Source organism: Ursus maritimus, unplaced genomic scaffold (genome assembly GCF_017311325.1).
Source record: "Ursus maritimus isolate PB19 unplaced genomic scaffold, ASM1731132v1 scaffold_2, whole genome shotgun sequence".
Taxonomy (NCBI): Eukaryota; Metazoa; Chordata; class Mammalia; order Carnivora; family Ursidae; genus Ursus; species Ursus maritimus.
In genome coordinates, this window is record NW_024424452.1 from 82,409,854 (window position 1) to 82,436,621 (window position 26,768).

Sequence of the window (26,768 nt, forward strand, 5' to 3'; positions counted from 1 at the left end):
TTTTAACTTCTTACATAAATAGAATAGTTTAGAAGTTGTTTAGTAACAGGGATCCCAAGAACCCCATGATAGACATCTTTCCATTGTCAAGTAGTAGATGAGTGGCTACAAAGTATTTTATATGTGTCATGTTTACTTGTTTCCCTGATGAATATTTTTTTCTGCTATAAATAAATGTTAATGAACATTTTTACATATTCCTCAGATGCCTAAGGTAGAATTGCAGGGTCAGAGTTGTTATTTTAAAATAAATATTTTGATATATATTGTACTGGGTTGCAGCATTTACCTTATACTCTGTAAATTTGTCCTTCCCTGTTTTTGGTGTTACTATGTTAAAATTTTAAAAATCTTATTTCTCCCTTACTAACTCTTTTCATGACTGTATGCCTAGCTGTTTTTTTCCTGCTTTTACCTTCTGATTTGCATTTCTTGTAATTTGCTGTGGAATGGTTCAGTTCTAGGAGTACATAGAAATGATGGCCCTGTGTAACTTAAGAGAAAAAGCTAATAACATTTAGAATCGTAACTAGACCCAGTATTAGCTTTGCCATTTCCTATTTGTTGTTGTTGTTAGATTTATTTGAGCAAGAGGGAGGGGGAGAGAGAGAGAAAGAAAGAGAGTGAGCATGTGCACATGAGTAGGGGGAGGGCAGAGGGGGAGAGAGAGAGAGAAAGAGTGAGCATGTGCACATGAGTAGGGGGAGGGCGGAGGGGGAGGGAGAGAGAATCTCAGACTTACTGCTGAGCGTGGAGCCTGGCTTGGGGTTTGATTCCATGACCCCAAGATCGTGACCTGAGCTGAAACCAAGAGTCGGACCTCAACTGACTGAGCCACCCATGCGCCCAGCAGTTCTGTCTTTATGCTGAGTGTGGAAAATGATTTGAATCGAGTTTGGTCTAGGTTCTTTCTCTTTTTCTCCTCATTTTCTTCTCTTCTCTTTTTTTCCCTACTCCTTCCTCCTCCTCTTAGCCCTTTTTCCTCTTCCTTTCTCTTTTCCTTTCCATTCATATACCATAAAATTCACTAATATTTTAAAGTACACAATTCAGTGGTTGCAAGTATATTTACAAGGTTGTATAGCCATCATCACTGCTTGCTTCTAGAACATTTGTATCACCCCAGAATGGAACTCCGTGGATATAATAGTCACTCTCCATATTCCCCTTCTCTCAGCTCTGGCAACTTCTAATCTACTCCTGTCATTTTGGATTTGCCTATTCTGGGCATTTCATATAAAAGGAATTACAGAATATGTGATGTTTTATGTCTGGCTTCTCACTTAGCATGATGCTTTCCATGTTTTAGCATGTTTCATTACTTCATTCTTTTTGAAGGCTAAACAGTATTCCGTTGTATGGATAAACCTTTGTTTATCTGTTTATTAGCTGATAAACATTTGATTGTTTGGGTTGTTTATAGTTTTTGGCTCTTAGGAATAATATTGCTATGACTATTCATGTATAAGCTTTGTGTGAACTAAAGTTTTTAGTTCTCTTGGGTATATACCTAGAAATGGGGTTGTTGAATCATACGGTATATTAATGTTTAACTTTTTTTTTTTTGAAGATTTTATTTATTTATTTGAGAGAGATCACAAGCAGGGTAAGGCACAGAGGGAGAAGCTGACTCGAGCAGGGTAAGGAGCAGAGAGAGAGGGAGAAGCAGACTCTCCGCTGAGCAAGGAGCCTGATGTGGGGCTCGATCCTGGAACTCCAGGATCATGACCCAAGCTGAAGGCAGACACTCAACTGACTGAGCCACCCAGGCGCCCCAGCGTTTGACTTTTTAAAAAGATTTATTTGAGAGAAAGAGAGAGAGAGAGCACGCGCATATGCACGGGTGTGGGTAGGGAGGGGGAGAGGGAGAGAGAATCTCAAGCAGACTCTGTGCTGAGCAAGAGCCTGAAGTGGAGCTGGATCTGAAGACCTTGAGATCATGACCTGAGCCAAAACCAAGGGTTGGACACTTAACTTACTGACTGTACCACCCAGGCACCCTCTAATGTTTAACTTTTTGAAGAATTGCCAAACTCTTCCAAAGCAGCTACACCATTTTATATTCCTACCAGCAATGTGTTAGGGTTTGTTTCTCCACATCCTCACCAATACTTATTATGTGTCTTTTGATGATAACATCCTAGTGGGTGTGAAGTGGTATCTCTTGTGGTTTTGAATTGCATTTACCTGATGGCTAATGATATCGAATGCCTTTTCATGTGCTTATTGGTATTTGTACTTTTTTTTTTTTTTTTTTTTTGAGAAATGTCTGTTCGTATCCCTTGCTCATTTTTTAACTTGGCCTTTTATAGAGTTCCAAGAGTATTTTATTCTGGATACCAGACCCTTAACAGATAAATAATTTGCAAATAATTTCTCCCATTTTGGGGGTTGTCTTCTCACTTTCTTGACGATATCCCTCCCAGTACAGTGAATCTTGGGCACCTGGGTGGCTCAGTCAGTTGGGCATCCAACTCTTGATTTCAGCTCAGGTCATGATCTCAGTGTTGTGAGATGGGACTGCATATCAGGCTCGGTGCTCGGTGTGGAGTCCCCTTGAGATTTTCTCTCTCCCTCTCCCACTCCCCCCCCTTCTGCACATTCCATCTCTAAATAAATATAAATAAATAAAATCTTTTAAAATGGTTATGAATCCAACTTATTTTTTTCTTTGGTTACTTGTAGATGTCCTAAGAAAATCATTGCCTAATCCAAGGTCATACGGATACTTAAAAATGACTTTATTTTTCATTGTGGCACAAGACACGTAACGTAAAACTTAGCAGCTTAACCATTTTTAAATCCACAGTTCAGTAGTATTTCCTGCATTGATGTTGTTGTGCAGCTGTCACCACCATCCATCTCTAAAACTCTTCATTCCCAATCCCTGGCGACCATTCTACTTTCTGTCTCTGTGATTTTTGAGTGTTCTAAGTTTCTCACATAAATGGAATCACTTGGAGAAAGAATTTGGCTTTTTGTGACTGGCTCAGTTTATTTAGCCTATTGTCCTCCAGGTTTGCCTGTGTTGAATAAATATATCAGAATTTCCTGACCCTTATACTACACAGAAGAGTCTATTCAGAAAGGGTTGAAGATTTATTTATTTTTTAATTAATTTTTTTAAAGGGTTTTATTTATTTATTTGAAAGAGAGAGACACAGCGAGAGAGGGAACACAAGCAGGGGAGTGGGAGAGGAAGACGCAGGCTCCTAGCAGAGCAGGGAGCCTGATGCGGGGCTCGATCCCAGGACCCTGGGATCATGTCCTGGGCCAAAGGCAGACGCTTAAGGACTGAGCCACCCAGGCGCCCTGTAGGGTTGCAGATTTAAATATAAGACTTGAAACTGTAACACTCCTAGAAGAAAACATAGAAGAGAAGCTTTAGGACATTGGGTTTGACAATGATTTCTTGAACGTGACATCAAAAACATATGCAACAAAAGCCAATTTACACAAGTGGGACCACATCAAATTGAAAAGTTTCTGCACAGCAAACACAACAATTAGCAGAGTGAAAAGGCAACCTGTAGAATGGGAGAAAGTATTTGCAAGCTATGTATCTGATGAAGAATTGATAAAATATATGAGCAACTCCTATAATTCAATTGCAGAATAACAACCAGATTTTAAAAACTGGCAAAGGACTTGAATAGACATTTCTTCAAAGAAGAGCTACAAATGGCCAATGTGGGTGTATGGAAGGCGCTCAACATCACTAATCATCAGGGCAGTGCAAATCAAACCACAGTGATACCACTTATACTGTTAGAACAAACAGAAGATAGAAAGTGTTAGCCAGAATGTGGAGAATTTGGAACCCTTATATCCTGTTGCTGGGACTATAAAATGATGCATCTGCTCTGGAAAATGGTATGGTGGTTCCTCTAAAATTTAAACATAGAATTACTGTATGATTCCGTTCTCTTACTTCTGGGTATATATCCAAAAGAATTGGAATTGGGAACTCTGAGATATCTGCACTTATGTGTTTATTGCAGCATTATCTACAATTGCCAAGATAGGTATCCATTGATGGGTGAATGGATAAAGAAAGTGTGGCATGTATATACAGCAGAGTATTATTCAGCCTTTAAAAAGAAGGGAATCCTGCCATCTAGGACAACATGGATGAACCTAGAGGACATTGTACTAAGTGCAATAAGCCAGTTACAGAAAGACAAGTAAACATATGATTCCACTTACATGAAGTATCTAAAGTAGTCAGACTCATGGAAATAGTAGGCATGATGTTCGGTTGAATCTAGAGGAAATGGGGAGTTCTTGTTTAAAGCTTATGAAATTACGGTTACGAAAAATGAATAAGCTGTAGAGATCTGACATATAGCACTATGCTTACATAGTTTTTTTTTTTTTAAAGATTTATTTATTTGAGAGAGAGAAAGAGCATGTGTATGTACGTGGGCAGGGGGGAGAGGTAGAGAGATAACCAGACTCAATGCTGAGCAGGGAGCTGGATGCAGGACTTGATCCCAGGATCCTGGGGTCATGACCTGAGCCAAAGGCAGACACTTAACCCCCTGAGCCACCCAGGCACCCTGTGCTTACATAGTTAACAGTACTGTTATACTTAAAAATTTAAGAGGGTAACTCTCATTACCCTCATGTAAAGTGTTTTTATCACAATACAGAAAATAAAAATTCCCATTTGAAGGCTGAAGAATATTCTCTTGCATGTATATACCACATTTTCTTTGTCCATTGATGGGCAGCTAGGTTGCTTCTAACTTTTTGGCTGTTGGGAACATGTGTACAAATATTTATTTGAGCCCCTGCTTTCATTTTTTATGGATATATATCCAGAAGTGGAGTTGTGAGACCATATGGTAATTCTGTTCTTAATTTTCAGAGGAACAGCCATAGTGTTTTTCACAGCAGCCACATTTTACATTTTCACCAGTAGGGTTCTCACAAGGGTTCTGTCTCTTCACATCCTCACCACCCTTGTTATTTTCTGTTTGTTTATTTGATAGTAACCGTAATAACAGGTGTGAAGTGATTTCTCACTGTGGTTTTGATTTGCATTTCCCTAATGATGAGTGATATGTAATGCATCTTTTCATGTGCTATTGGGCATTTATATATCTGATTTGGAGAAATGTCTATTAAGTCCTTTGCCTATTTAAAAATTTATTCTCTTTTAAATTTCTAATTGTGGTAAGAATATACCTAACAGTATTTCCCATCTTAACCATTTTTAAGTGTACAGTTCAGTAGCATTAAGTGTATTCACGTTGTTAGGCAGCAGAGCTCCAGAGCTTTTTCATCTTATAAAACTGAAATCATATTCATTAAATAACTCATTTCCCTCAGTCTCTAGTAACCATCGTTCTATATTTTCTGTTTTTGTGAATCTGACTAGTAAGTGTCTTTCCATTTATTTAGGTTGTCTTTAATTTCTTAAAACAGTATTTTATGGTGATTTTCAGAATATAAGTTTTGCACTTTTTTTGGTTAAATTTATTCCTGAGTATATTGTTCTTTTTGATGCTATTGTAAGTGGAGTTGTTTTTGTTTCTTTTTTTTTTTCTTTTCTGAAAGTAAATGGAATTCTTTTTCTTAGTTTCATTTTCTGATTGTTGCTACTGTGGAAATGCAGCTGGTTTTGTATATTGATACTGTATCTTGCAGCCTTGTTGAATTCATTTGTTAGCTCTAATAGTTTTTTGCGTGTGTGGTTTTTGTCGTATTTATTATGTACAAGATCATGCCGTCTGCAACGAAGAGTTCTTCATTTCCGGTCTGCATGCCTTTTCATTTTGTTGCCTATTTGCACGTGCTAGAATTCCAGTACAATATTGACTAGAATCAGCAACAGTAAACAAATTTGTCCTGTTGCTGATCTTAGGGGGTAAGCTTTTAGTCTTTCCGTGAATTATGATAGCTGTGGGTTTTTTTTAATCAGGTAAGGAAGTTCTCTGCCTTTCTTCTGATTTACAGGTAGTGCTTATTCTTGACTGCCTTTCATTTTGCTGTTTTGTTCACTTTCATAACTAATCAGTATACTACTACTACGCATCAGTTCTGTCATGTGCCAGGCACTGTTTTAAGTGTTTTACAAATAACAGCTCAGTTGATATATTTTAGTTCTATTCAGTTTCAGCATTTTTGATACATGTATCTATCTGAATATCCGGAGAACATTCCTTTTGTAACAAATTTTGAGAATCCTTTGGCAAAAATATATGAAAAAAAGTTTTAAGTAGTATTACTCTATAATCATTCCCCTTTGTTCAGTATACTCATCTAATCCTAAAACTGGCCAGTCCACATAGAGCATTGAACAACTCAGGAGGTTGAGAGCACATTTTTTTCACATTTTTTTTTCATTAAGGTAAGAGGAAAACATGTTTATTTTAGAAAATGCAGACAAGCAAAAGTTCAAGTGTTTACAGTTTTTCTTTGGGTACATTCCTAGAAATTGTTTTAGGTCAAAGGAATACATATTTTTGAGGGTTTTTGGGGTAGGTATTGCCAAATTGCTCTCTGGAAATAATGCACTCCTAGTAGCAATATGAATAGATGATATGAACTTTTGAATAAATTATATGGCATTTTGAGAGATGAAAAATTCCACTTACTTGAAAAATGTTTTGTACGGTGAGACATAACAATTGCCAGCAGCAATAAATTTATTGAATATTAATTAGTACTTTTAAAATAGCCTTTAAGGTCAAAAGAGTAAGTTTGAATATCTTAGTTCATTACATGAAGATAGAAGAAATGGAAAATACTAGCTGAGACTTTGACAGCTTTTTAACTTAAAAAAAAAAAAAAAAAAGTCATGCTAAAAATAATCCTGAAAAGGTTTCAGATTCTGAGAGAGCAAACAAAATATTGTTAATGATTATTTTTTTCTGAGTTGTAATATATCTGAGGCAAATTTGTGTTTGAGAAGAATTGGCTAAAAATCATTTGAATATAGTTTTGCCTGGACATAACAGGTACATTCATTTTTATTTATTTATTTTTAAAAAGATTTTATTTATGTACTTGAGATAGAGCAAGAGAGAGAGCAGAAGCTGCAGGGTGGAGCAGAGGGAGAGGGAGAAGTAGGCTTCCCACTGAGCAGGGAGCCCCACGCAGGGCTGGGTCCCAGGACCCTGAGATCACGACCTGAGCCAAAGGCAGGTGCTTAACCAACTGACCCAACTAGGGGGCCCCTGTTTTTATTTTTTAAAAAGATTTTATTCATTTATTTGAGAGAAAAAACAGCGTGAGGGTTGCGGGAGTGGAGGGAGAGGCGCAAGCAGACTCTGAGCGCTGAGTGCGAAGTGGGATGTGGGGCTGATCCCACTACCCAGAGATCATGATGGGAGCCAAAATCCGGAGTTGGGTACTCAGCTGACTGAGACACCCAGGCGCCCCAGGTACACTCATTTTTAAATAATGGGATATGAAGTACAGCCTGAGTATTTTGAAAGAAAGGTCAATAATTGTCTTTTGCTTTTAAATATGTTGCCAAGTCCTGGAACTGGACTAGAACTGCATATTGTAACAATGTACTGATGGGGAAAATATACAATTAACTTTGATGGTTTTTTTAGAAATATGTAGAGATGAAATGTTTGAAGGAAGAGCTTTTTTTTCCCCCTAAGATTTTACTTTTAAGTAATCGCTACACCCAACGTGGGGCTTGAACTTAACAATCCTGAGATCAAGTCACATGCTCTACTGACTGAGACAGCCAGGCACCCAAAGCTTGCATTTTTAAATCTTTGTTCTATCACAAACTTTCTGGAATCTAAATAGTTCTAATAATTTTATCAAAAGTTTCAATCTTGGAATTCTAAGTTCTTAGAATAAGAATTGCTATCAGCAAGGGGTGCCTGGTTGGCTCAGTCAGTTAAGCACCTGACTCATGGTTTCGGCTTAGGTCGTGTTCTGAGGGTCATGGGATCAAGCCCCGTGTGGGGTTTTGTACTCAGGGTGAAGTCTGCTGAAGATTCTCTCTCTCCCTCACCTTCTGCTCCTTCCCCTGTTCTCTCTCTCTCAAAGAATTGCTCTTAGCAGTCATTTAATTATGCCCTCCTATCCACACATATATCTGAGATTAAAGTCTGGTTTACTGCCTTCTAGCCAACAGGTTAATCAAATGTGGGTTAAGTACCTTTGATGTATAAATAAGGCATTGTCCTAGGTTTGTTAGTAGGGGGATTTGGGTGAATAAGATGCTAAAACAGAAAGTCCCATGTTACAAATGGTAGTTAAGTAATAGTAACTAAATGGTATAGGACACTAAATGTGGTTGGGGACGAGGCTTCCTCTAAAATGGAGGGAAGTGTCTCACAGAAGTAGAATTTGTATTTGGCCTTTGAAGAAGAGACGGGGAAGGGCTTTAAGCCAGAAGAAGGGAGTGAGTTTGTGAAGGCATAGAGTTGAAGACCGTAAACTGAAGGGCTTGGTGTTGTTTGCTTTTAGAGAGGATTGGTGGGGTGAGGGTGGAGGTAGTATTGACAGATTTGTGGTTTGTTTTCATGGATATGAAGACAGTTGGAAAGGCAGGAGGAAGTCAGAAAATGGGGCTTAACGTCTTACTGTGTATTTAGTCATTGATGGACTACCTGCCTGTCAGTGCTTAGCTTGTCCCTCATGCAAAACCATGGAGAGCAAATAGATTAGGTTCATTAAGGTATCTTATCTTCTCATTAGTGATGCTGCGGACTCTTCTGTCGCAGGCCCTAAGGAAGCTTTATAATTCCTCATTATATAATACATCAGCTGAGAATTGTAATCTACATGAAATCTTGTATTTTTAGGAAGCTTTGTAATTCTTCATTACATCAGCTGAGAATTGTAATCTACATGAAATCTTGTATTTTTAGGAAGCTTTGTAATTCTTCATTACATCAGCTGAGAATTGTAATCTACATGAAATCTTTTTTTTTTTTTTTTTACCACAAATTATCCCCTGATTTTAAAATAAGATACGGCATTGTAAAAGTTTAATGATAGGCAGGGTAATTCTCTTATTGTGTGTGGCAACCCACCCACACAGTTGATAACAGGTATGGTGATAAAGGAAAAATAAACCAAAGTTAACTCTAGTTGAGGAATAGGGTTCCTAGATTATTTGGATTATAGAACAGAAACCTGTTTATAGCTTCAAAAAAATTATAGACCAGGGGCGCCTGGGTGGCTCAGTCGTTAAGTGTCTGCCTTCGGCTCAGGGCGTGATCCCGGCGTTCTGGGATCGAGCCCCGCATCAGGCTCCTCTGCTGGGAGCCTGCTTCTTCCTCTCCCACTCCCCCTGCTTGTGTTCCCTCTCTCGCTGGCTGTCTCTCTTTGTCAAATAAATAAATTAAAAAAATCTTAAAAAAAAAAACCAAATTGCTGGAATATGCTTATAAAGTTTTAAATTTAAAGTAATATGTGAAAAAATTCAAACATTGGAGACTGTTATAAAGTAACAGCTCTCTTTCCTTTAAGTAGTCATTTTCTTTTTCCTGTGTGTAGGATCATATTTGGGATCTCTCCTGCAATTTGCATTTTCTAAACTTAGTAAATCTTAGATGTCTTTTTTATTCAGTGTATGTAAGTTTTTGAAAGTATGTATGTGGGTATTTCTGTTGCACAAATGCTTGGTAATTTATTTATTTATTTTTAAAGATTTTATTTATTTATCTGACAGAGACACGCAGTGAGAGAGGGAATACAAGCAGGGGGAGTGGAAGAGGGAGAAGCAGACTTCCCACTGAGCAGGGAGCCCGATATGGGGCTCGGTCCTAGGATCCTGGGATCCTGACCTGAGCCAAAGGCAGATGCTTAAGGACTAAGCCACCCAGGCGCCCCACTTTGGTAATTTATTTAACTTATCTTTTATTTTTATTTATTTATTTAAAGATTTTATTTATTTATTTGACAGAGATAGAGACAGCCAGCGAGAGAGGGAACACAAGCAGGGGGAGTGGGAGAGGAAGAAGCAGGCTCATAGCAGAGGAGCCTGATGTGGGGCTCGATCTCATAACGCCGGGATCACGCCCTGAGCTGAAGGCAGATGCTTAACTAACGCTGTGCCACCCAGGCGCCCCTTAACTTATCTTTCATTGGTGGACATTTCAGTTGCATCGGCATTTCAGTATCATAAACGGTGCTGTAGGAAGCATTCATTTTTTTTTAAAGATTTTATTTATTTATTCATGAGAGGAAGAGAAAGGCAAAGGGAGAGGCAGGCTCCCACTGAGCAAGGAGCTTAATGTGGGACTTGATCCCAGGACCCCAGGATCGCGACCTGAGCCAAAGACAAACGCTTAACTCACTGAGCCACCCAGCTGCCCTGCAGGAAGCATTCTTGAAACAGTATCATTGCTTACTGGTGCTAGTGTGTGTGTAGGACACTTAAAAGTGAAATTTCTGGATCGGAGAGTTTTTTTATTCAAAATTTAGATTACTAAATTTCTTTCAAAAATGTTGTATCAGTTCACATGTATATGGTTTTCCCATACAGTTACCAATATGTCTTTACCAATCTTTTTTTAGACTTTGCTACTTTGATGGGTGACAAACAGTATAGCATATAGCATAAATTTGTTCTCATAAATAATAAGTGAGGTAGAGAACTTCTTTGATGCATTTATTGACTGTTTATTTTTTCTTTAAAAACCTTATTCTGTCCATTTTTGTTCTTTACCTGGTAGCTATTATTTTTCTTCATTCATTCATTCATTTATTAAAATATTTTATTTATTTGAGAGAGAGAGCATGAGTTGGGGGGGAGGGGTAGAGGGAGAAACAGACTCCCTGCTGAGCAGGGAGACCATGCTGGCTGATCCTAGGACCCTGGGATCATTACCTGAGCTGAAGGCAGATGCTTAACCAACTGTGTTATGCAGCTGCCCCATTTTTCTTCTTTTATAAATAACTTACATTTAAAGGAAATAAATCCTTTGACTAGCATGTACTGTGAATATTTTTAAAACTAGCTACTTGTTTTTTGGCTTTGCTTATGGTGTACCTTGCCATGTTTAATTTTTATGTTATTAAATATTCTTTTATTGCTTTTAGATTTCTTGTCATGCTTAGAAATCATCCAAGATTATGAAGAAGGAAAACATGATTTTTTTTAACTTATTTTTTTTGGTTTTTATACTTAAATATTTGATCCATATGAAATTTATTTTGAATAATTGAGAATTTTAAAAGGTTTTTGAGGTCAGTGGAGCAGTAGAAGGTGATAAGTAGATTATACTATCTTATCTCCCCTTTTGCTTTAAGATTGATAAATGATTGGGGCTCCTGGGTGGCTCAGTCAGTGAAGCCTCCGACTCTTGAGGCTCTTGATTTCATCTTGGATTGTGATGTCACGATGGTGAGATTGAGCCTCGTGTCGGGCTCTATGCTCAGTGAAGAGTCTGCTTGAGATTCTGTCTCTCCTTCTCCCTCTGCCCCTTCCCCTCAAGCAATCTCTCAAATAATAAATATATAATCTTAAAAAAAAGATTGATAAATGATTGATTCTTTCAAGGAATACTTGTAACCATAACCATCCCATGGACTTGTAGTGACTTTCACTCTTTCAGATTACTTCTCTGTGGAGAGCAAAGTGCAGCTGGGATGAAGATCTAAAGCATAGTCAACGAGAGCTCGAAGATGAGTTTGAGTTTCTCTAGGCAATAAAAACCTGCTAGTCGGTGCCTACACATTAGCTAATTCTGTACTTGCCACAAAGAGACAAAGAAAATGTTAGAAGAACTGAAACTTGAAAACATGGTTATTAGTCACTGCTTAGAACATAGTTGTCTTTAGGAATGTAGTCACTGTAAGTAGGCCTTGATTTTTGGTTTTGTTTTTTGTTTTGTTTTATTTTATTTTTGTGCTGCTTGTTGAATGACCAGGGGTTAGAAGATGGGTATTCAGGCTCAGTTACTTATTGGCCATGTGACCGTGGGCCAGATGTGTTTAATGTCTTTGAATCTTACTATTATTACTTTTTTTTTTTTTTGAAGATTTTATCCATTTATTTGTGAGAGAGAGAGCAGCAGGCAGAAGGAGAAGCAGGCTCCCCCCTGAACAAGGAGCCCGATGTGGGATTCGATCCCAGGACTCTGGGATCATTACCTGAGCTGAAGGCAGAGGCTCAACTGACTGAGCCACCCAGGCGCCCCAATTAGAACAATTTCTCTAAGGATGTGGAAGGATCAAGGCAGTGGTTTGAAGAGTTAGTATTGAAAATGAGATGGCCTCTGCCTTCCTCCGACATAAGAACAATGGAGATACTGAGAATTAAGAAAGACAACATTGAAGGAGTTAGTACCCAAAGCGATCAACTGAAGGTTGCTTGGTAGGGCTGGGACTTCCAGAAGGTGGAAAAATGTATGGAGCTACAATTGTGAGGATTGTTAAATTCATCAAGAGGCCAAGATGAAGATTTCATTTTTTATTGCAGGACTGGTTAAGGCTTGACAGCATCAGTTTAGAGTGGGCCCATTTCCTTAAATATCTCTGTAGTAATTATCTCTGTAATGCGTGACAGTTTGAAATCCAAGAAAGCAAATAGCAGGTGATATCTGGGATTGGGCCGTGGCATGGTGGGTCCAGGAAATTGGTGGCGGTGATACCATGATGGGAGTTAGTAACTCTAGGCTGGGAAAGAAAACTGGTAAGGCAAACAATCTAAATAAACAAAACAGTTTTCATCAGAAGAAGAGAAACTGTTTCCCTCTGTTTCTCTTTAGAGCAATGAAATTTTAACTAGAAATTCCCCCCAGCAGACTTTTTATGTCTCTTTGGCCATAATTGGATTACAGGTTATGCTAGCTAGCTATTTTCCTTTTGTCTTTCTACCCTTCTCCCCTATTTTGTGCCCCAGGAGGCTGACGGTAATGGACTGTATAAATAAAGTGTGGTCATGGGGAGTGAACTGGGGCAGGGTGCAGAGGGGACTGGCAGAGAGAGTAAGGGGAGTGTGTTTATATGGTTGGTTTCCTCCGTGCTGGGTGACCATCACTCCTGTCTAACAGTTCTCCAAGGGATTCTCTTTGGGTTTCAGTAACCATTTCCCTCTTTTGTCCTTTGAGGCCTAGGGATGGAAATGGTTTTCCTGGTACTTGTTACTAGCCCTAGAATTCCACACCATCGTTCGTTGCTTTTCTTAAATTCTGCCCACATATGTATAAAAGGGCCCTCTTTAGACTCTTCTCAGTAAACTAACTCACCTGGGTCATCTTTACGCAGCCCTCACTCTGGGAGATACTTGTGCCCATTCTTAAATCAGTCTCTGGCAAGGGGAGTGAAACACATGCCCTTACTGGGGAAGCAGCCAACAGCGTTGACCATCGTCGTGTTAGCATACACAAAGTCATGCGTACTTACCTGGAGGCTTTGTCAGCCAAATTTACAGTCAGTTCGCCATCTAGAACAGGAGTTGGCAACCACAGCCATGTTCATTTGTTTGTGTTTGTAGTGAATGGACCATATGGCCCACAAAACCTACAATACTGGCTCTCTGGCCCATTCTAGGGAAAATTTGCTGACCCGTGATTTTAGAACTATCATGTTCAGTGTGGGAGTCAGGAGACCTACACTTCAGTATGGTCCAGTTAAGTGCTTGAAATATGGCTAGTCCGAATTGAGATGACAGTCTAATTATAAAATACATATCCCATTTCAAGGACTCACTTGTACCAGTTTCTTTATTTAAATTTTTTTATTTTTATTTTATTTTATTTATTTCTTTTGAGAGCGATAGAGAGTGTGCCTGCGCACAAGAGAGCTGGGAGGGGCAGAGGGAGAAGGAGAGAGAGAATTATCAGGCAGGCCTGACGCTCAGCACAGGGCTCAGTCTCATGACCCTGAGATCATGATCTGAGCTGAAATCAAGAGTCGGATGCTTAATCCATTGAGCTATCCAGGCACCCCTCTTTTTACTTTTCAGTGTGGCTTCTAGAAACTTCAAAATTACATATATGGTTCACATTCTATCTCTGTGGGACAGCACTGATCTGGAAAGTGACTGGTCACTTAGAAAGTAAGTAGATAGGGGTGCCTGGGTGACTCGTTTGGTTAAGCGTCTGCCTTCGGCTCAGGTCAAGGCCTGCATCTCCGGCATCTCCTTCATTGGGCTCCTTGTTCAGCGGGGAGCCTGCCTTTCCCTCTGCCTGCTGCTCCCCCTGCTTGTGTGTGCTCATGCTCTCACTCTCTGACAAATAAATCTTAAAAAAAAAATAAGAGTAGATAAAAGCTAACTTTAGGCAAAAGCCTGTTGAAATTAGTTTTGTAAAGCAAAGCAAGCGTGGCACCTAGAGACCTATTTGACCCAGGTTTTTACAAGTATTCATGCTCTTTCCTCTGCCTGAAATAATCTTTCTAGCACCTGTTCACCATGATTTTCCTTTACCATCTGGGACTGAGCTCATATATTGACTTATTCTGCAAGAGCTCCCTTCACCCCACAGTCCTCTGTGTGTTGTAATTATCTATGTTTGCACGTTTTTCCTGAGATCCTAAAGGAGGGTTTAGAATACATGTGTACTACTCTCTCTATATATTGAGTACTCAGTGGGTTTTTATTTAATGAGTCGAATATATAATAGCATGAATAAATGAGTTACTACCTTAATGAGCTTGGTTACTTGTCTTTTCCTTCTGGATGACTTTGGCAGAGTAGTATAAATATGGGATTGTTATAGGAAGCAGATTTGGTGCAAAGCTGTGAAGAGGTAGCCCAGCTTGAAAGGGACAGCTCCTTGGAGTTGTTCATTGTAGTCCTGATTGCTTCCGTTTCAGTTTTACTGAAGATACTGCTATGATAGCACGGTACAGTAAATGACCACTTATATTCCACATAAAAATTATGTAAGGTACAGTTTTTTTTGTTTTTTTTTTTTTAAGATTTATTTCAGAGAGAGAACGCAGAAGGACAGAGGGAGAGGGAGAAGCAGGCTCCCCGCTGAGCAGGGAGCCCAATGTGGGACTGGATCCCTGGACTCTGAGATCATGACCTGAGCCGAACGCAGACACTTAACTGACTCGGCCACCCAGGCATCCCCAGTCTGTTTGTTGTTGTTGTTGTTTGTTTTATTGTTGTTGTTGTTGTTTTAAGGTAGAAGGTACAGCATGTAATAATTTTAGAGAGTTCTTCATCAAAACAGGTTAAAATGGGGCACCTGGCTGGCCCAGTCGGTTAAGCCTCCGACTCTTGATTTCACCTCACGTCATGATCTCAGGGCCGAGAGATGGGAGCCCCAAATCCACCTCCGTGCTTGGGGAAGGGGGAAGTCTGATTGGGATTCTCTCGCTCTGCCTCTGTCCCCCTCCCCCCGCCCACCTCCTGCATGTATGCATGTGTTCTCTCTCTAAAATAAATAAATCTTTTAAAAAATTGGTTAAAATAAGATTTTTGATACTTCAGGGAATAAATTTTAAATATTCCAATTAAATATAGTAGATTTTCTAAGAGGTAATGTTCACAAAGGTCAATGTTGCACGCCTGATTTCTTGGAGATAGGAGAAAACAAAATATGTTAGCTTTTTTTATGGATTTATCCTTGGATCTACTAGTTAGATATTATCAGTTAGTGATATTAGTAGACCTAGGCAGATCTTTCAGAAATTGCATGATTTTCAGTCCTGGCTTATCACTATTTCAGGGTCAGTGTTTTAGAAACTTAGAAACCTTGAGTTGACTTATGTGGTTGGATGTCTGTTCTTTATAAAAATCATCGGATGTTAGCTTTTAGGGCATTATTCTTTTGGCTTTTATGACATTTAATTTTTAAATTTTGGGGTAGTAAGAAAGTGAAGAAATTTTCTTTTGAATATTACATGAAATTAATTTTAAGGTGAAGGAAAATGAGTAGAATTGGCTTTTTAATATGTTTTTCTTCCACTATATAGCTTTGTAGTGCTGCTTTTTAAAAAAAATTATTTTAAGATTGAGATATTTATCTTTAGAGAGACAGAGTGAGCGTGTGTGTGCGGGGGGCAGGGGAGGGCGGAGGGGGAGAATCTTTCAAGCAGACTCCCTGTTGAGCGAGGAGCCCTCATGCAGGGCTTGATCCTATAACCCATGAGATCATGACTCGAGCGGAAACCAAGAGCAGGATGGATGCCTAACCAACTGAGCCACCCAGGTACCTCTTAATTTTTTTTTTTTTTTTTTTAAGTAATCTCTACACCCAGCATGGGGCTAGAACTCAGAAGCCCGAGATCAATCAAGAGGCACCCGCTCCACCAGCTTAGCCAGGCAGGTGCCCCATTCCGCTGTATAGCTTTGGTATCATTTGAGTGAGGCCTTCAGAGACGAGTCGCACTGTGAGCAAAAATTCTCCGTTTTCCAGTCGTCAGCTCATTAAAGCCGTTTGTAACAGTTGTTATGTCATTTTTGGTAGACAGATTCCTTTTGGAAGTGATGCACTAGTAGTGAGAATTACTCTTTTACAATCCTCCTTTTCCCATCCCCTTTGGTAATTAAATTAGTTGAACGGAAGAAGCTTCAGTGTTCATTTATTTCTGAAATAAATAGCTTATTTATGAAACCATCGTCTTACTGTAGATAATAGAGAAAAAAAAATGTTCTTACAGTTTATAGAATTATCAAATTAATATTTGTCTTACTCTCATATTTCTTACCTATGTAGTTAACAGTTTGTGAATATCTTCAAAATTTATCTTCTCCTACTCATCCTCACTGCTGTTTGGTTTGGTTTTATGACCTCATTTCTTATCTGGATTTATTGCATTCTCTCATACATGGTCCTTCTCATCCTGCCAGAATGGGCTTTCCAGTATCAAATCAGTTATTTTCCTGCTTAAAATTCTTAGTTTCCTCAGAGCCCTTGTTAGAATATACACAGGCTCTTCATGATACGACCTCTAGTCTCCTTCCCAGTTACAAACTCCACCGCTGTCAACAGTTGAAGATACTGTTCCACTGTCTGCTGGCCTCTGTTGTTGGGTTGGTGGGTCAGGTACCCAGAATAATTGCACTTTTCTAATAGGTGATACTTGCTTTCTGGCTACTTTTAAGAGGGTGTGTGTGTGTGTGTGTGTGTGTGTGTGTGTGTGTTTTAAATAAACCTGTGTGTTAAAGTTTCACTGTGATATATCTAGTGTAGATTTTTATTTACCCTGCTTGGCCTTAACTTTGAGGATTGATATCTTTCAACAATTATGGAAACTTCTCAGCCATTATCACTTATTTTTGTTTCTCATTATAGGATGCATTTTGGATCTTCTCATTCTCTGTGCTTCCCCCCCCCCCCCANAGTACAGTACTGTGAAAAGATATAAATAGTCTAAATGTCCAGTAGGGGAGTAAATAAATTATACTTCAGCCATAAAAACAGATTAACAAACCAATAAAATGGTGTAGAGGAGTATGTAATAACATGGAAAGATATTCACGATATATTGTAGAAATAAGTTCCAAAACTGTATGTATGAATCCATTTTTGTAATGTGTATATTTATAATATGTATATTTGCCAAAGTAGAAGGACACATGATATTTACCAAAATATTAATGTTAATTACTTGGATACAATAGGATAATGGGTGGTTTTGTTAGAGTTCTTTTGAGGGAAGGTATTCGGGATATTAATTTTCTGTAAAGATTGCTTTTAGAATAGGGGGAGGGAGTTACTAAATATTAATTGGCCCAAAGATGCCCCCGTAGTTCATTCTGGTGTTAAAGAACAAAAACTGTTAACTCTTGGTTTCAGCTCAGGTCTTAATCTCGGGGTCATGAGATTGAGCCTCATGTCAGGCTCTGCACTTAAGGTGGAGTCTGCTTGGGACTCTCTCCCTCTGCCCCTCCCCCCTGCTCATTCTCTCTCTCTCTCTCTCTCTCTCAAATAAATAATAAATGCTTAAAAAAATTCAACTGGGAGGACTTGAAGATCTAATTGGCTTTATTAATTCATGAATTGGACATCATCCCATCTACCGAGTAGAGGGGAGTTCAGAGGAGCTGTACAGAATGGAAGGATTTTATAGGCAGAAACAGGGCAGGACAATTTGCAGAAGAAGAGAAAGGATAGTTTCAGGCAAGGCCACCTTCCCTTAAGCAAAAGGTCTTTTTAGGGTGGATTACCTTAATTTCCTTTGGTGGTGGTGGGGAGATGGAGAGGGCCATGTGACAGATTACCTCATTGATGCTGACCAGAAAATTCTTGATTGGTTAAAACTACATTTCTGGAAGTGGTTGCAACTTTAATTAGGTTAGGTTCCTTGTTTTGGTGACTTGTCCTAGCATATGCAACTCCATTTTGGGCCTGTGGTTTTCTTTTTAGCACTGGCAAAGTAAATATTTCTGGGAAATTACTTAAAACTTTGAGTGCCCTTCACCCTTCTTGTAAGTATAATATTCAGTAACGGTTGTTGATACTGAAACAAAAGTACTCAAGTAAATTTTGCCAAGGAGAATAGACAAGAAAATATAAATTCTCATTAAAAAATTATTACTAAAATGACATGAAGTTACCTTACAGTTTTTTATAAAGACTGGGAACTAGAAATTGTCTTCCACTTCACATGTTTCAGCACTCAGTCTGTTCTGTTTTATTCATTCGTGTGGAAGGTCTTTACACATGATGGTGGCTGATATTCTTGGTTCCCATAGTATAACAGGTAATTTGACATTTCACTTAAAAAGATAAAACAACATTTGCTATCAGATTATAAAATTCCTTTTCTGGAAGAAGATACCATAATATTTGAAGATATGCTTTGAAAAAAATACAAAATGAAAAAATACAAAATGAAATACACCATTTCAAGATCAGTTAAGTCTATGTCAAACTTAAATGAATTCCAGTAAAACTCTAACTCAAAGAAAAATCTAACCTTAACAAAAAGTTACAATAACAGATGATTTTAGCAAGCAAAATGAGCAGTATGCGACTGTTAACGGGCACCACGTTTAATAGAATGGACATTAGCTTTTGCATTACTATTTAATTGTTCAATTATGTTAAAAGTGTTGCTTTAAGCTGTGAATGTTGTGCCAAAGAAGAACTTAAAAAAAATTTTTTTTTAAAGAATTTTATTTTCTTTCTCCAGGTAGGAAGGATACAAGTTAGAAATTTTACCAAAAAAACTTAAAAAAAAATTTTTTTTGAAGATTTTACTTATTCGTTAGAGCGTGAGCACTAAGCAGAGGGAGAGACAGGTTCCCTGCTGAGCATGGAGCCCGATGGGAGACTCGATCGCAGGACTCTGGGATCATGACCTGAGCTGAAGGCAGACACCTAACCGACTGAGCCACGCAGGCATTCCTAAAATTTTTTAATAAATACATCAAGAGCTAAAATCTAGCTGGGCTGTTATGCAAGATATTATGTGTGAAGACAAACTGATGAATGAAGGCAAATTTCATTCAAAATGAACTCTACCCTTATTAAAAGGGCAATCAGCTGCTTGCTTAAATTAAAATAGTACTATGATTCAGTATGAAAATAAGGAACTATCTGAAAATATGTGACTGTAATAGGTCAAAATATACAATATATCTGGGAGTCATACAGAGCAACAAATTCTAATTAAAGACATTTTAATACCTTGAAAATCAGTTTTTCTTTAAAATGAGAAAGATGCTCATGTTAATAATTGACTCTGAACCTCAAACATTAGAAAGCTATGTTAATGTGACTTAGTGTACAGAAAGGAATCTTCAGAATAAGGAAATGAGAATGAAATTAATTTTATTTTATTTATTTATTTTTAAAGATTTTATTTATTTGTCTGAGAGAGGGCACAAACGGGAGTAGCTGGATCCCCGCTGAGCAGAGAGCCCGATGTGGGCTCGATTCCAGGACCCTGGGATCATCACCTGAGCCCAAAGGCAGACGCTTAACAGACTGAGCCACCCAGGCATCCCAGAACGAAATGAATTTTAGAATATTTTCATCACCCCCCTGCAAGAAAAAAAAAAAGCAGAAAACAAGTCTGTACAGTTAGCAGTCATTCCCCATTCCTCACACTCCTACCCTGATCCCTGGGCAGCCACCAACCTTCTGTCTGTCTCTGTAGAATCGTTTATTCTGGATTTCATGTACATAGAATCCTACAATATATTGTCTTTTGTGACTTTCAATTAGAAGTTTTCAAGTTCCATCCATATTAAAGTGTGTCTCAGTGTTTCTCTCCTGTTACTGCTGGATAATATTTCATTATATGGATCGACAGCATTCTATTAATCTGTCAGTTAATGCATATTGGAGTCATTTTCACTTTTTGTTATTATGGATATTGCAGCTATAAACATTCATATACAGGTTTTTGGCTGGACATGTTTCATTTCCCTTGTGTGTATACCTAGGACTGGGATTTGGTCATGTGGTAGCTCTGTGTTAAACCATTTGAAGGACTTTTTTCAGTGCATCATTTTACATTCCCACTAGCAATGTAGGAGGGTTTTAATTTCTTCATGTTCTGGCTAACACTTTTTTTTTACTCCCTGGCCCCCCCCAACAACAACAACAACAACAAAAACCTCTGTTTTATTCATACCAAGTGGATACCATTCTTCTAAATATTCTTGTTACGGGTGTTTATAAACACTTCTCTAATTGTATTGCAAAAGAGCTACCACATCCAGTCCCTGAAATAACTCTTCTCCAAGTTTCCTGCACATACTTTTTGTCCCCTCCCCCCAGCTTTATTGAGATCAAATTGACACATTAACATTGTATAAGTTTACGGTGGCCAACACTTGTTATTTTTGATTACAGTCATCTAGTGGGTGTGAAGTGCTGTTTCATCATGGTTACGATTTGTATTTCGCTGGTGGCCAGTGATGTGGAGCATCTTTCCATGTGGTATTGGCTATTTGGATGTATTTTGGGGAGCAGTGTCTGTTCAGATACTTTGCCTGTGTTTAAATTGGAACACTTGTCTTTTTATTATTGAGTCGAAAGAATTCTTCATATGTACAAGTCCCTGATCAGATTTGTGATTTTTTTTTTTCTTGTTCTGTGGGTTGTCTTTTTAGTTTTCTCATGTTGTCCTTTGTAGCAAAAAAGGTTTAAAAATAAATTTTGATGAAGTCCCAGTTTTTCTGTTGTTGCTTGTGCTTTTTTGTAGTCACAGTTGCAAGGTCCATTCAGAGAGAGTACTTTCTCATACAGTCAGAATTGGATCTTAGAGCATCATATGATTAATATAGTTGTGATTACTGTGTGTACGTATAGTAGTTTTGTTTTTTTCTTCTTAACATTTTTATGTATACATTTCCTTCTGTTGGTACTGCCTATGCTTCACTTTTTAAGAGTTGTGTCATGTTTTGTGGTTTGTATTATAATTCACATAGTCATCCTCTTGCTTGTTTTTCAACTTTATGATTTAAATAGTGCTGGTTAGTAGCTATATCCATCAGCTTAAAAGTACCTTGTTTTTTTTCCGTAGGTAGGATTAACCTAAAACAGTTGATGGCAAAGAAGATACAGTTGACAGCAGAGGCAGAGGTAAGTTGCCTCCTGTTCTAGAAACAAGAATGTAGAGTTAGGGTAAGGAATTTTGTTTAGTAAAATTTTTAATGCTCAATTGCTTAAAGAATAATTTACCTTTCTTATCAGTTGACACTATCCTGCCACTTTGTCGTCCTACATGTTAAGAACCAGATTGCTTTTTTCTCTTCCCATCCTGTCCATCACTTTCTCATCTTCTGGCTTTTATTTGTTTTTATTTATTTATTTATTTATTTATTTTTTTTTTTTTTTAAGATTTTATTGATTTATTTGACGGAGATAGAGACAGCCAGTGAGAGAGGGAACACAAGCAGGGGGAGTGGGAGAGGAAGAAGCAGGCTCATAGCAGAGGAGCCTGATGTGGGGCTTGATCCCATAACGCCGGGATCACGCCCTGAGCCGAAGGCAGACGCCCAACGACTGCGCCACGCAGGCGCCCCTGTTTTTATTTTTTTAAAGATTTTATCTATTTGAGAGTGAGAGAGAACATGAATAGGGGGAAAAGGCAGATGGAGAGGGAGAAGCAGACTCCCCACCAACCAGGGAGCCCGATGCGGGGCCCGATTCCAGGACTCCGGGATCATGACCCGAGCCGAACGCAGGCACTTAACTGATGCGGCACCCAGATGTCCCTCATTTTCTGGCTTTTTACCAGCAGAACTTGATTTTAGTGAACTGTGATACAGTTGAATGTCTGTGCAAGTGCTTTATGAAAGGTTCCATCTCCACTTGTCATGGTTCATAGTGCATAATGGCTCAGCAGTAAATCTAAAAGTAGATTCCTGTTGTTGGGGAGGGCAGGGCTTGAGCAGAAGTGTGGAGGCAGGAAACTTAGACTCTCTCTTGGAAATGCCACTTCACTTGATGGACATCTGTGTTCCTTTTGGGGCATGACAGAAAGAAAAATACAGTTGGAAAATGGGCTAGATGGTTAAGCATTTTTTTCTCTGCCTTCATGCCCTGTTCATAAAGCTCTTTCTCCTTGAAACTTTAATTTCCTGTTTCACCAGTCAAAATACTGCATATCCATCAAATTCTAGCTCAAATGCTACTGCTTCTACAGTTTGCTAAATATCAGCTTGAAATGATGTCCTTCCTTCCTCCTTTATACTTCTAAGAACTTAGTGTATACTCTTAGTATATACTCTGTATTTATTACACAGTGCTTTGTTCTGAATGAATCACCAAAATTCTTTTGGTGAACTTACAGGTGATTTGATTTAGGAATGTTTTATTGGTAATTTGATATCTAATGAGATTGAACATCTTGCCATTGTTCATTAATTGGAATGTTTTTGAGGGAGATATATTAGGAATGCTATTTTGATAGCATAGTTGAAGATAATGTATAGAGTTTGGAGATGAGTCAAGATAGGAAGCTGTTGTAATATTTTAGTATTCTAGACAGAGTGAATGGTCAGGGAAAGAGAAGGAAACTATATGTGGAAGTCCTATTATGGGCTAGGTAGGCCGTGTACTAGGTGCTTTACATACATAATTCTATTAAATTATCCCGTTTACAAGAGTGATCTCTAAGTGGTTATATTCCGTTTTTGTTTTATGGGTTGATATTTACTAATGTGAAATGACCACTGAGGTTGACAGGTATGTGAATATTGTTTGGAGCCATGAAATTTACTTGTTCTTTTGTGTGTTTTTAGAAATAATCTGTTTTTTAGAGACGGAGAGGGATGGGTAGGGGCAGAGGGAGAGGGAGGGAGAGAGAGAGAGAGAATCTTAAGCAGGCTCTGTGCTGGCGAAGACCCAAGGCGGGGCTTGATCTTAACACCCTAAGATTATGACTTGAGCTGAGATCAAGAGTTGGTTGCTTAATTGACAAAGCCCTCCAGCTGCTCCTAGAAGTAATTTTTAAAACAGATGAAAATCAAAACTCTTTCTAATCATTTGTAATTTGGAGTCATGCCCTGACGAAGTTCACTCAACTACATTGGACCGTCTTCCCCTAATCTTTAAGGTGAGAACATGGAACTAGCTATCTCCAGGGTTCTGTTCAGCTCCAGTAGTCTATGTCATCGCATAACTAACCTAAACTTTTGCTCCTAATTCACTGTTTTCCTGGTGTAAAGGAAATGGGTAATCTATAGATTTTATTGGGCATCTCTTTCAGCTCCACAGAACTGGAGTTGTCAGGTAAAATACAGTATGCTTAGTTAAATTTGAATTTCAGGTAAACAACAAATAATTTTTTAGTCATCATTGCAATATTTGAGACATAATTAGACTAAAAAAGTCATTTGTTTATCAAATTCATGTTAAACTGGGCGTTCTTTTTTCTTTCTTTCTTTCTTTTTTTAAAAGATTTTATTTATTTATTTGACAGAGAGACAGATAGCGAGAGAGGGAACACAAGTAGGGGGAGTGGGAGAGGAAGAAGCAGGCTCCCAGCGGAGGAGCCTGATGTGGGGCTCGATCCCAGAACGCTGGGATCACGCCCTGAGCTGAAGGCAGACGCTTAACGACTGAGCCACCCAGGCGCCCCTAAACTGGGTGTTCTATATGCTTAATTTGCAAAATTTGGTAACCAACAAAGAGCTCTGAAAGTTGAGATACATAGATAAAAAACCTCCTATTGAAGAAAGGTGTGAAAAGGTTGTCAAGTATTGAGCAAGCTCTCTAGTTTAAAGGGAAGACAAATGAGAAGAGAGGATGATGAAATTAGTGAGTTGAACTGATTGAATCTGTTAAGGTCACTTCTAGGTCCAAATGCTGTCTATCATAAAAAAGTTTTAAATTCTGAATTAAAAAAAAAATCCAGTGCTAGTGGGATCATGCAACATTGTGTAACCCTTAGTCATGACCTTTTGAAATTCTTAGAATTGTGTTGTAACAGGACTTAAAAGCTCTTAGAACAGTCCAAGAGAGATTCAAGTGATTAAATCCCCACCAATTTACTGTTAATAGATAAATTAACTTTGTTTTAACATTGTGTTAATGAAAGTATCTGAAACAATTTCTTTGGTTGCAAATAAAAGAAACCTACTTCAGCTTATTTAAGTATAAAAGGAAACATATTTGAAAGATATTAATGTATCTCAGAGAATCCAAGAAGTTGAACACTTAAGCTTTGGAAATGGAAAGGGTATAATAGCAAGAGTTTGGGGCGCCTGGGTGGCACAGCTGTTAAGCATCTGCCTTCGGCTCAGGGCGTGATCCCAGCATTCTGGGATCGAGCCCCACATCAGGCTCCTCTGCTATGAGCCTGCTTCTTCCTCTCCCACTCCCCCTGCTTGTGTTCCCTCTCTCGCTGGCTGTCTTTATCTCTGTCAAATAAATAAATAAAATCTTTAAAACATAATAATCATAGCAAGAGGTCAGGTATTTTTGAATTTTTCAGTTAATCAGATTTTCAGTCCCTTGTTTTAAGCTCAGAGTTTCAGATTTATGAGATTGAGAATTGGCCAGAAGAGCAGGGCCATATAGTACAGCCCTGGTCTAAACACTGGGTTCCTGTCCTTACCTTTGAGGACACTTTTCCAGAGAAAAGTAAGTATGAGAAGAGTTAAAAAGGGAGTGTCTTGATACTATGAATATTTGTAGAGCTTTTATTAATGCATACAACTTTATAGAGGGAATGCTAGGTCTAATGTGAGGGGATGAAAAATTACTTCCTATTTCTGTTTCTTAAAAACACGTATTTATTGCAACATATTTCATTTCCTTCTGGTGTAGGATTTAAAATCCTGTTTGATACATCAGTACCTTGTGCTATTGCCTAACTATTAAATGAGCAAGCTGTAATGAGTAAGGCTCAGATGGCATGTCTGCAAATGAGGACTTCTCTTTACGGTGTATTACTCATCCAAGTAACCTCTTCTGAAAAAGTGTTTGGATAGTGCCAATCTATTACTTGATTTACTGGCAGACTGCTGGAGAGATAAGTCTAAGTCTTTTCTGCCCAGAAATTCTTTGGTTATTGTATACGTTGAGGTCAGGTTGTGTTGTAGTAGATAAAAGATGAGTACAAATAATTGTGACTTAAACAATAGATGTGTATTGCCCTCCCATGTAAATGATCTAGAAGTGGGAAGTCTGCAATGGTTATATGGTTACTCTGTGGTCCTCCCAGGACCCTGGTCCCTTCTACCTCTGTGCTTTACATTTTATAGGCTGTGATCCTCCTTTGCATTATCCAGATGACTCCAGCCATTTCTTAAAAAAGATTTTATTTATTTATTTGATGGAGCGAGAGAGAGAGAGAGAGAGCACAAGAGAGAGCTTGAGAGCGTGCGCCCGTGAGAGTGAGAGCACAAGCAGGGGGAGTGGCAGGCAGAGGGAGAGGGAGAAGCAGGCTCCCCGTTGAGCAGGGAGCCCCATGTGGGACTGGATCCCAGGACCCTGGGATCATGACTTGAGCCAAAGACAGAGGCTTAACTGACTGAGCCACCCAGGCGCCCCAACTCCAGCCATTTCACATGAGTTTCAGGGAACAGGATTGAGTTAGGAAAAGAAGTGGGTTGACAACTAACAGCCTCTATTACAACTGTCCAATTCTACTTTCCTGCCCTTTATCTTCTGGTCAAGTCTTCTTCTGGCTGTGTCTGTGTGATTGCATCCTTCTGATATTTCCCTTTCTGCCTTTTCTCATTTTACCTAAATACATAGATGTATCAGTCCCTAGTCTCCTTTGATGAACCTTGGGAAAATCAGTTTATTGTTCTTTATGATTTCATCACTTAAAAATGCAGAACGGTGCCTGTTATATTGCCCTCTCAGGAATGTTCAGTAATCTAGCTCCGTGAATTACCTGCTTGGTTCCTTTGTCAGGCACTGTGTTAGGTGCTGGGATTCTGAGGAGTCATGGTTTTTGTCCTTATGCTAGCTGAGAACACCATATATAAAATGGATAGACAGGAGGAACAACAACTGAATTAGATATTTTAAAAATGTTCTTTGAAAGCTAAAACGTGATGTCAGTGTAGGTTGGTATTTGTGATAAGAAATTACATAATTTTAGAGCTTTATTAAGGACCTTAGAGGTGGTAATTAGTCTCTATTTTACATTAATGAGAATCCAAAACATCAAAACTAGTCAGATGGAAATACTCTGCATATCACTGATTGAGGGACATTTTGGTTCTGCCCCACCCCCCAGTATTTTGTTTTCCTTCTTCCATCATACAGATCCATGTGGACAGTGTAGACACATGTAGGCTTGTACATCATAGTATATCAGCAAAAGCAGCATCAATTTATATGTTCAGTTATATATATATATATATTTTCAGTTATATATTTTTAGGCATTATTTTGTGGGTTTTTTGTGTTAAAATATTTTTTGTAATTGTGATATAAAATGATCTCACAGTCATCATTTGTATGAAT

The 26,768-nt window shown here is 38.5% G+C and overlaps 1 protein-coding gene across 8 annotated transcripts in view; it reads left to right on the forward strand.

The window, feature by feature from the left end:
• SOAT1 (sterol O-acyltransferase 1) overlaps positions 1 to 26,768 on the forward strand; it is a 73,147-nt gene that overhangs the window by 16,057 nt on the left and 30,322 nt on the right. For all 8 annotated transcript variants that reach the window (XM_040636262.1, XM_040636265.1, XM_040636260.1 and 5 more), the window contains one exon: positions 21,364 to 21,422. In XM_040636262.1, coding sequence (XP_040492196.1) covers positions 21,364 to 21,422 — 59 coding nt within the window. The remainder of the gene's footprint in view (positions 1 to 21,363; positions 21,423 to 26,768) is intronic.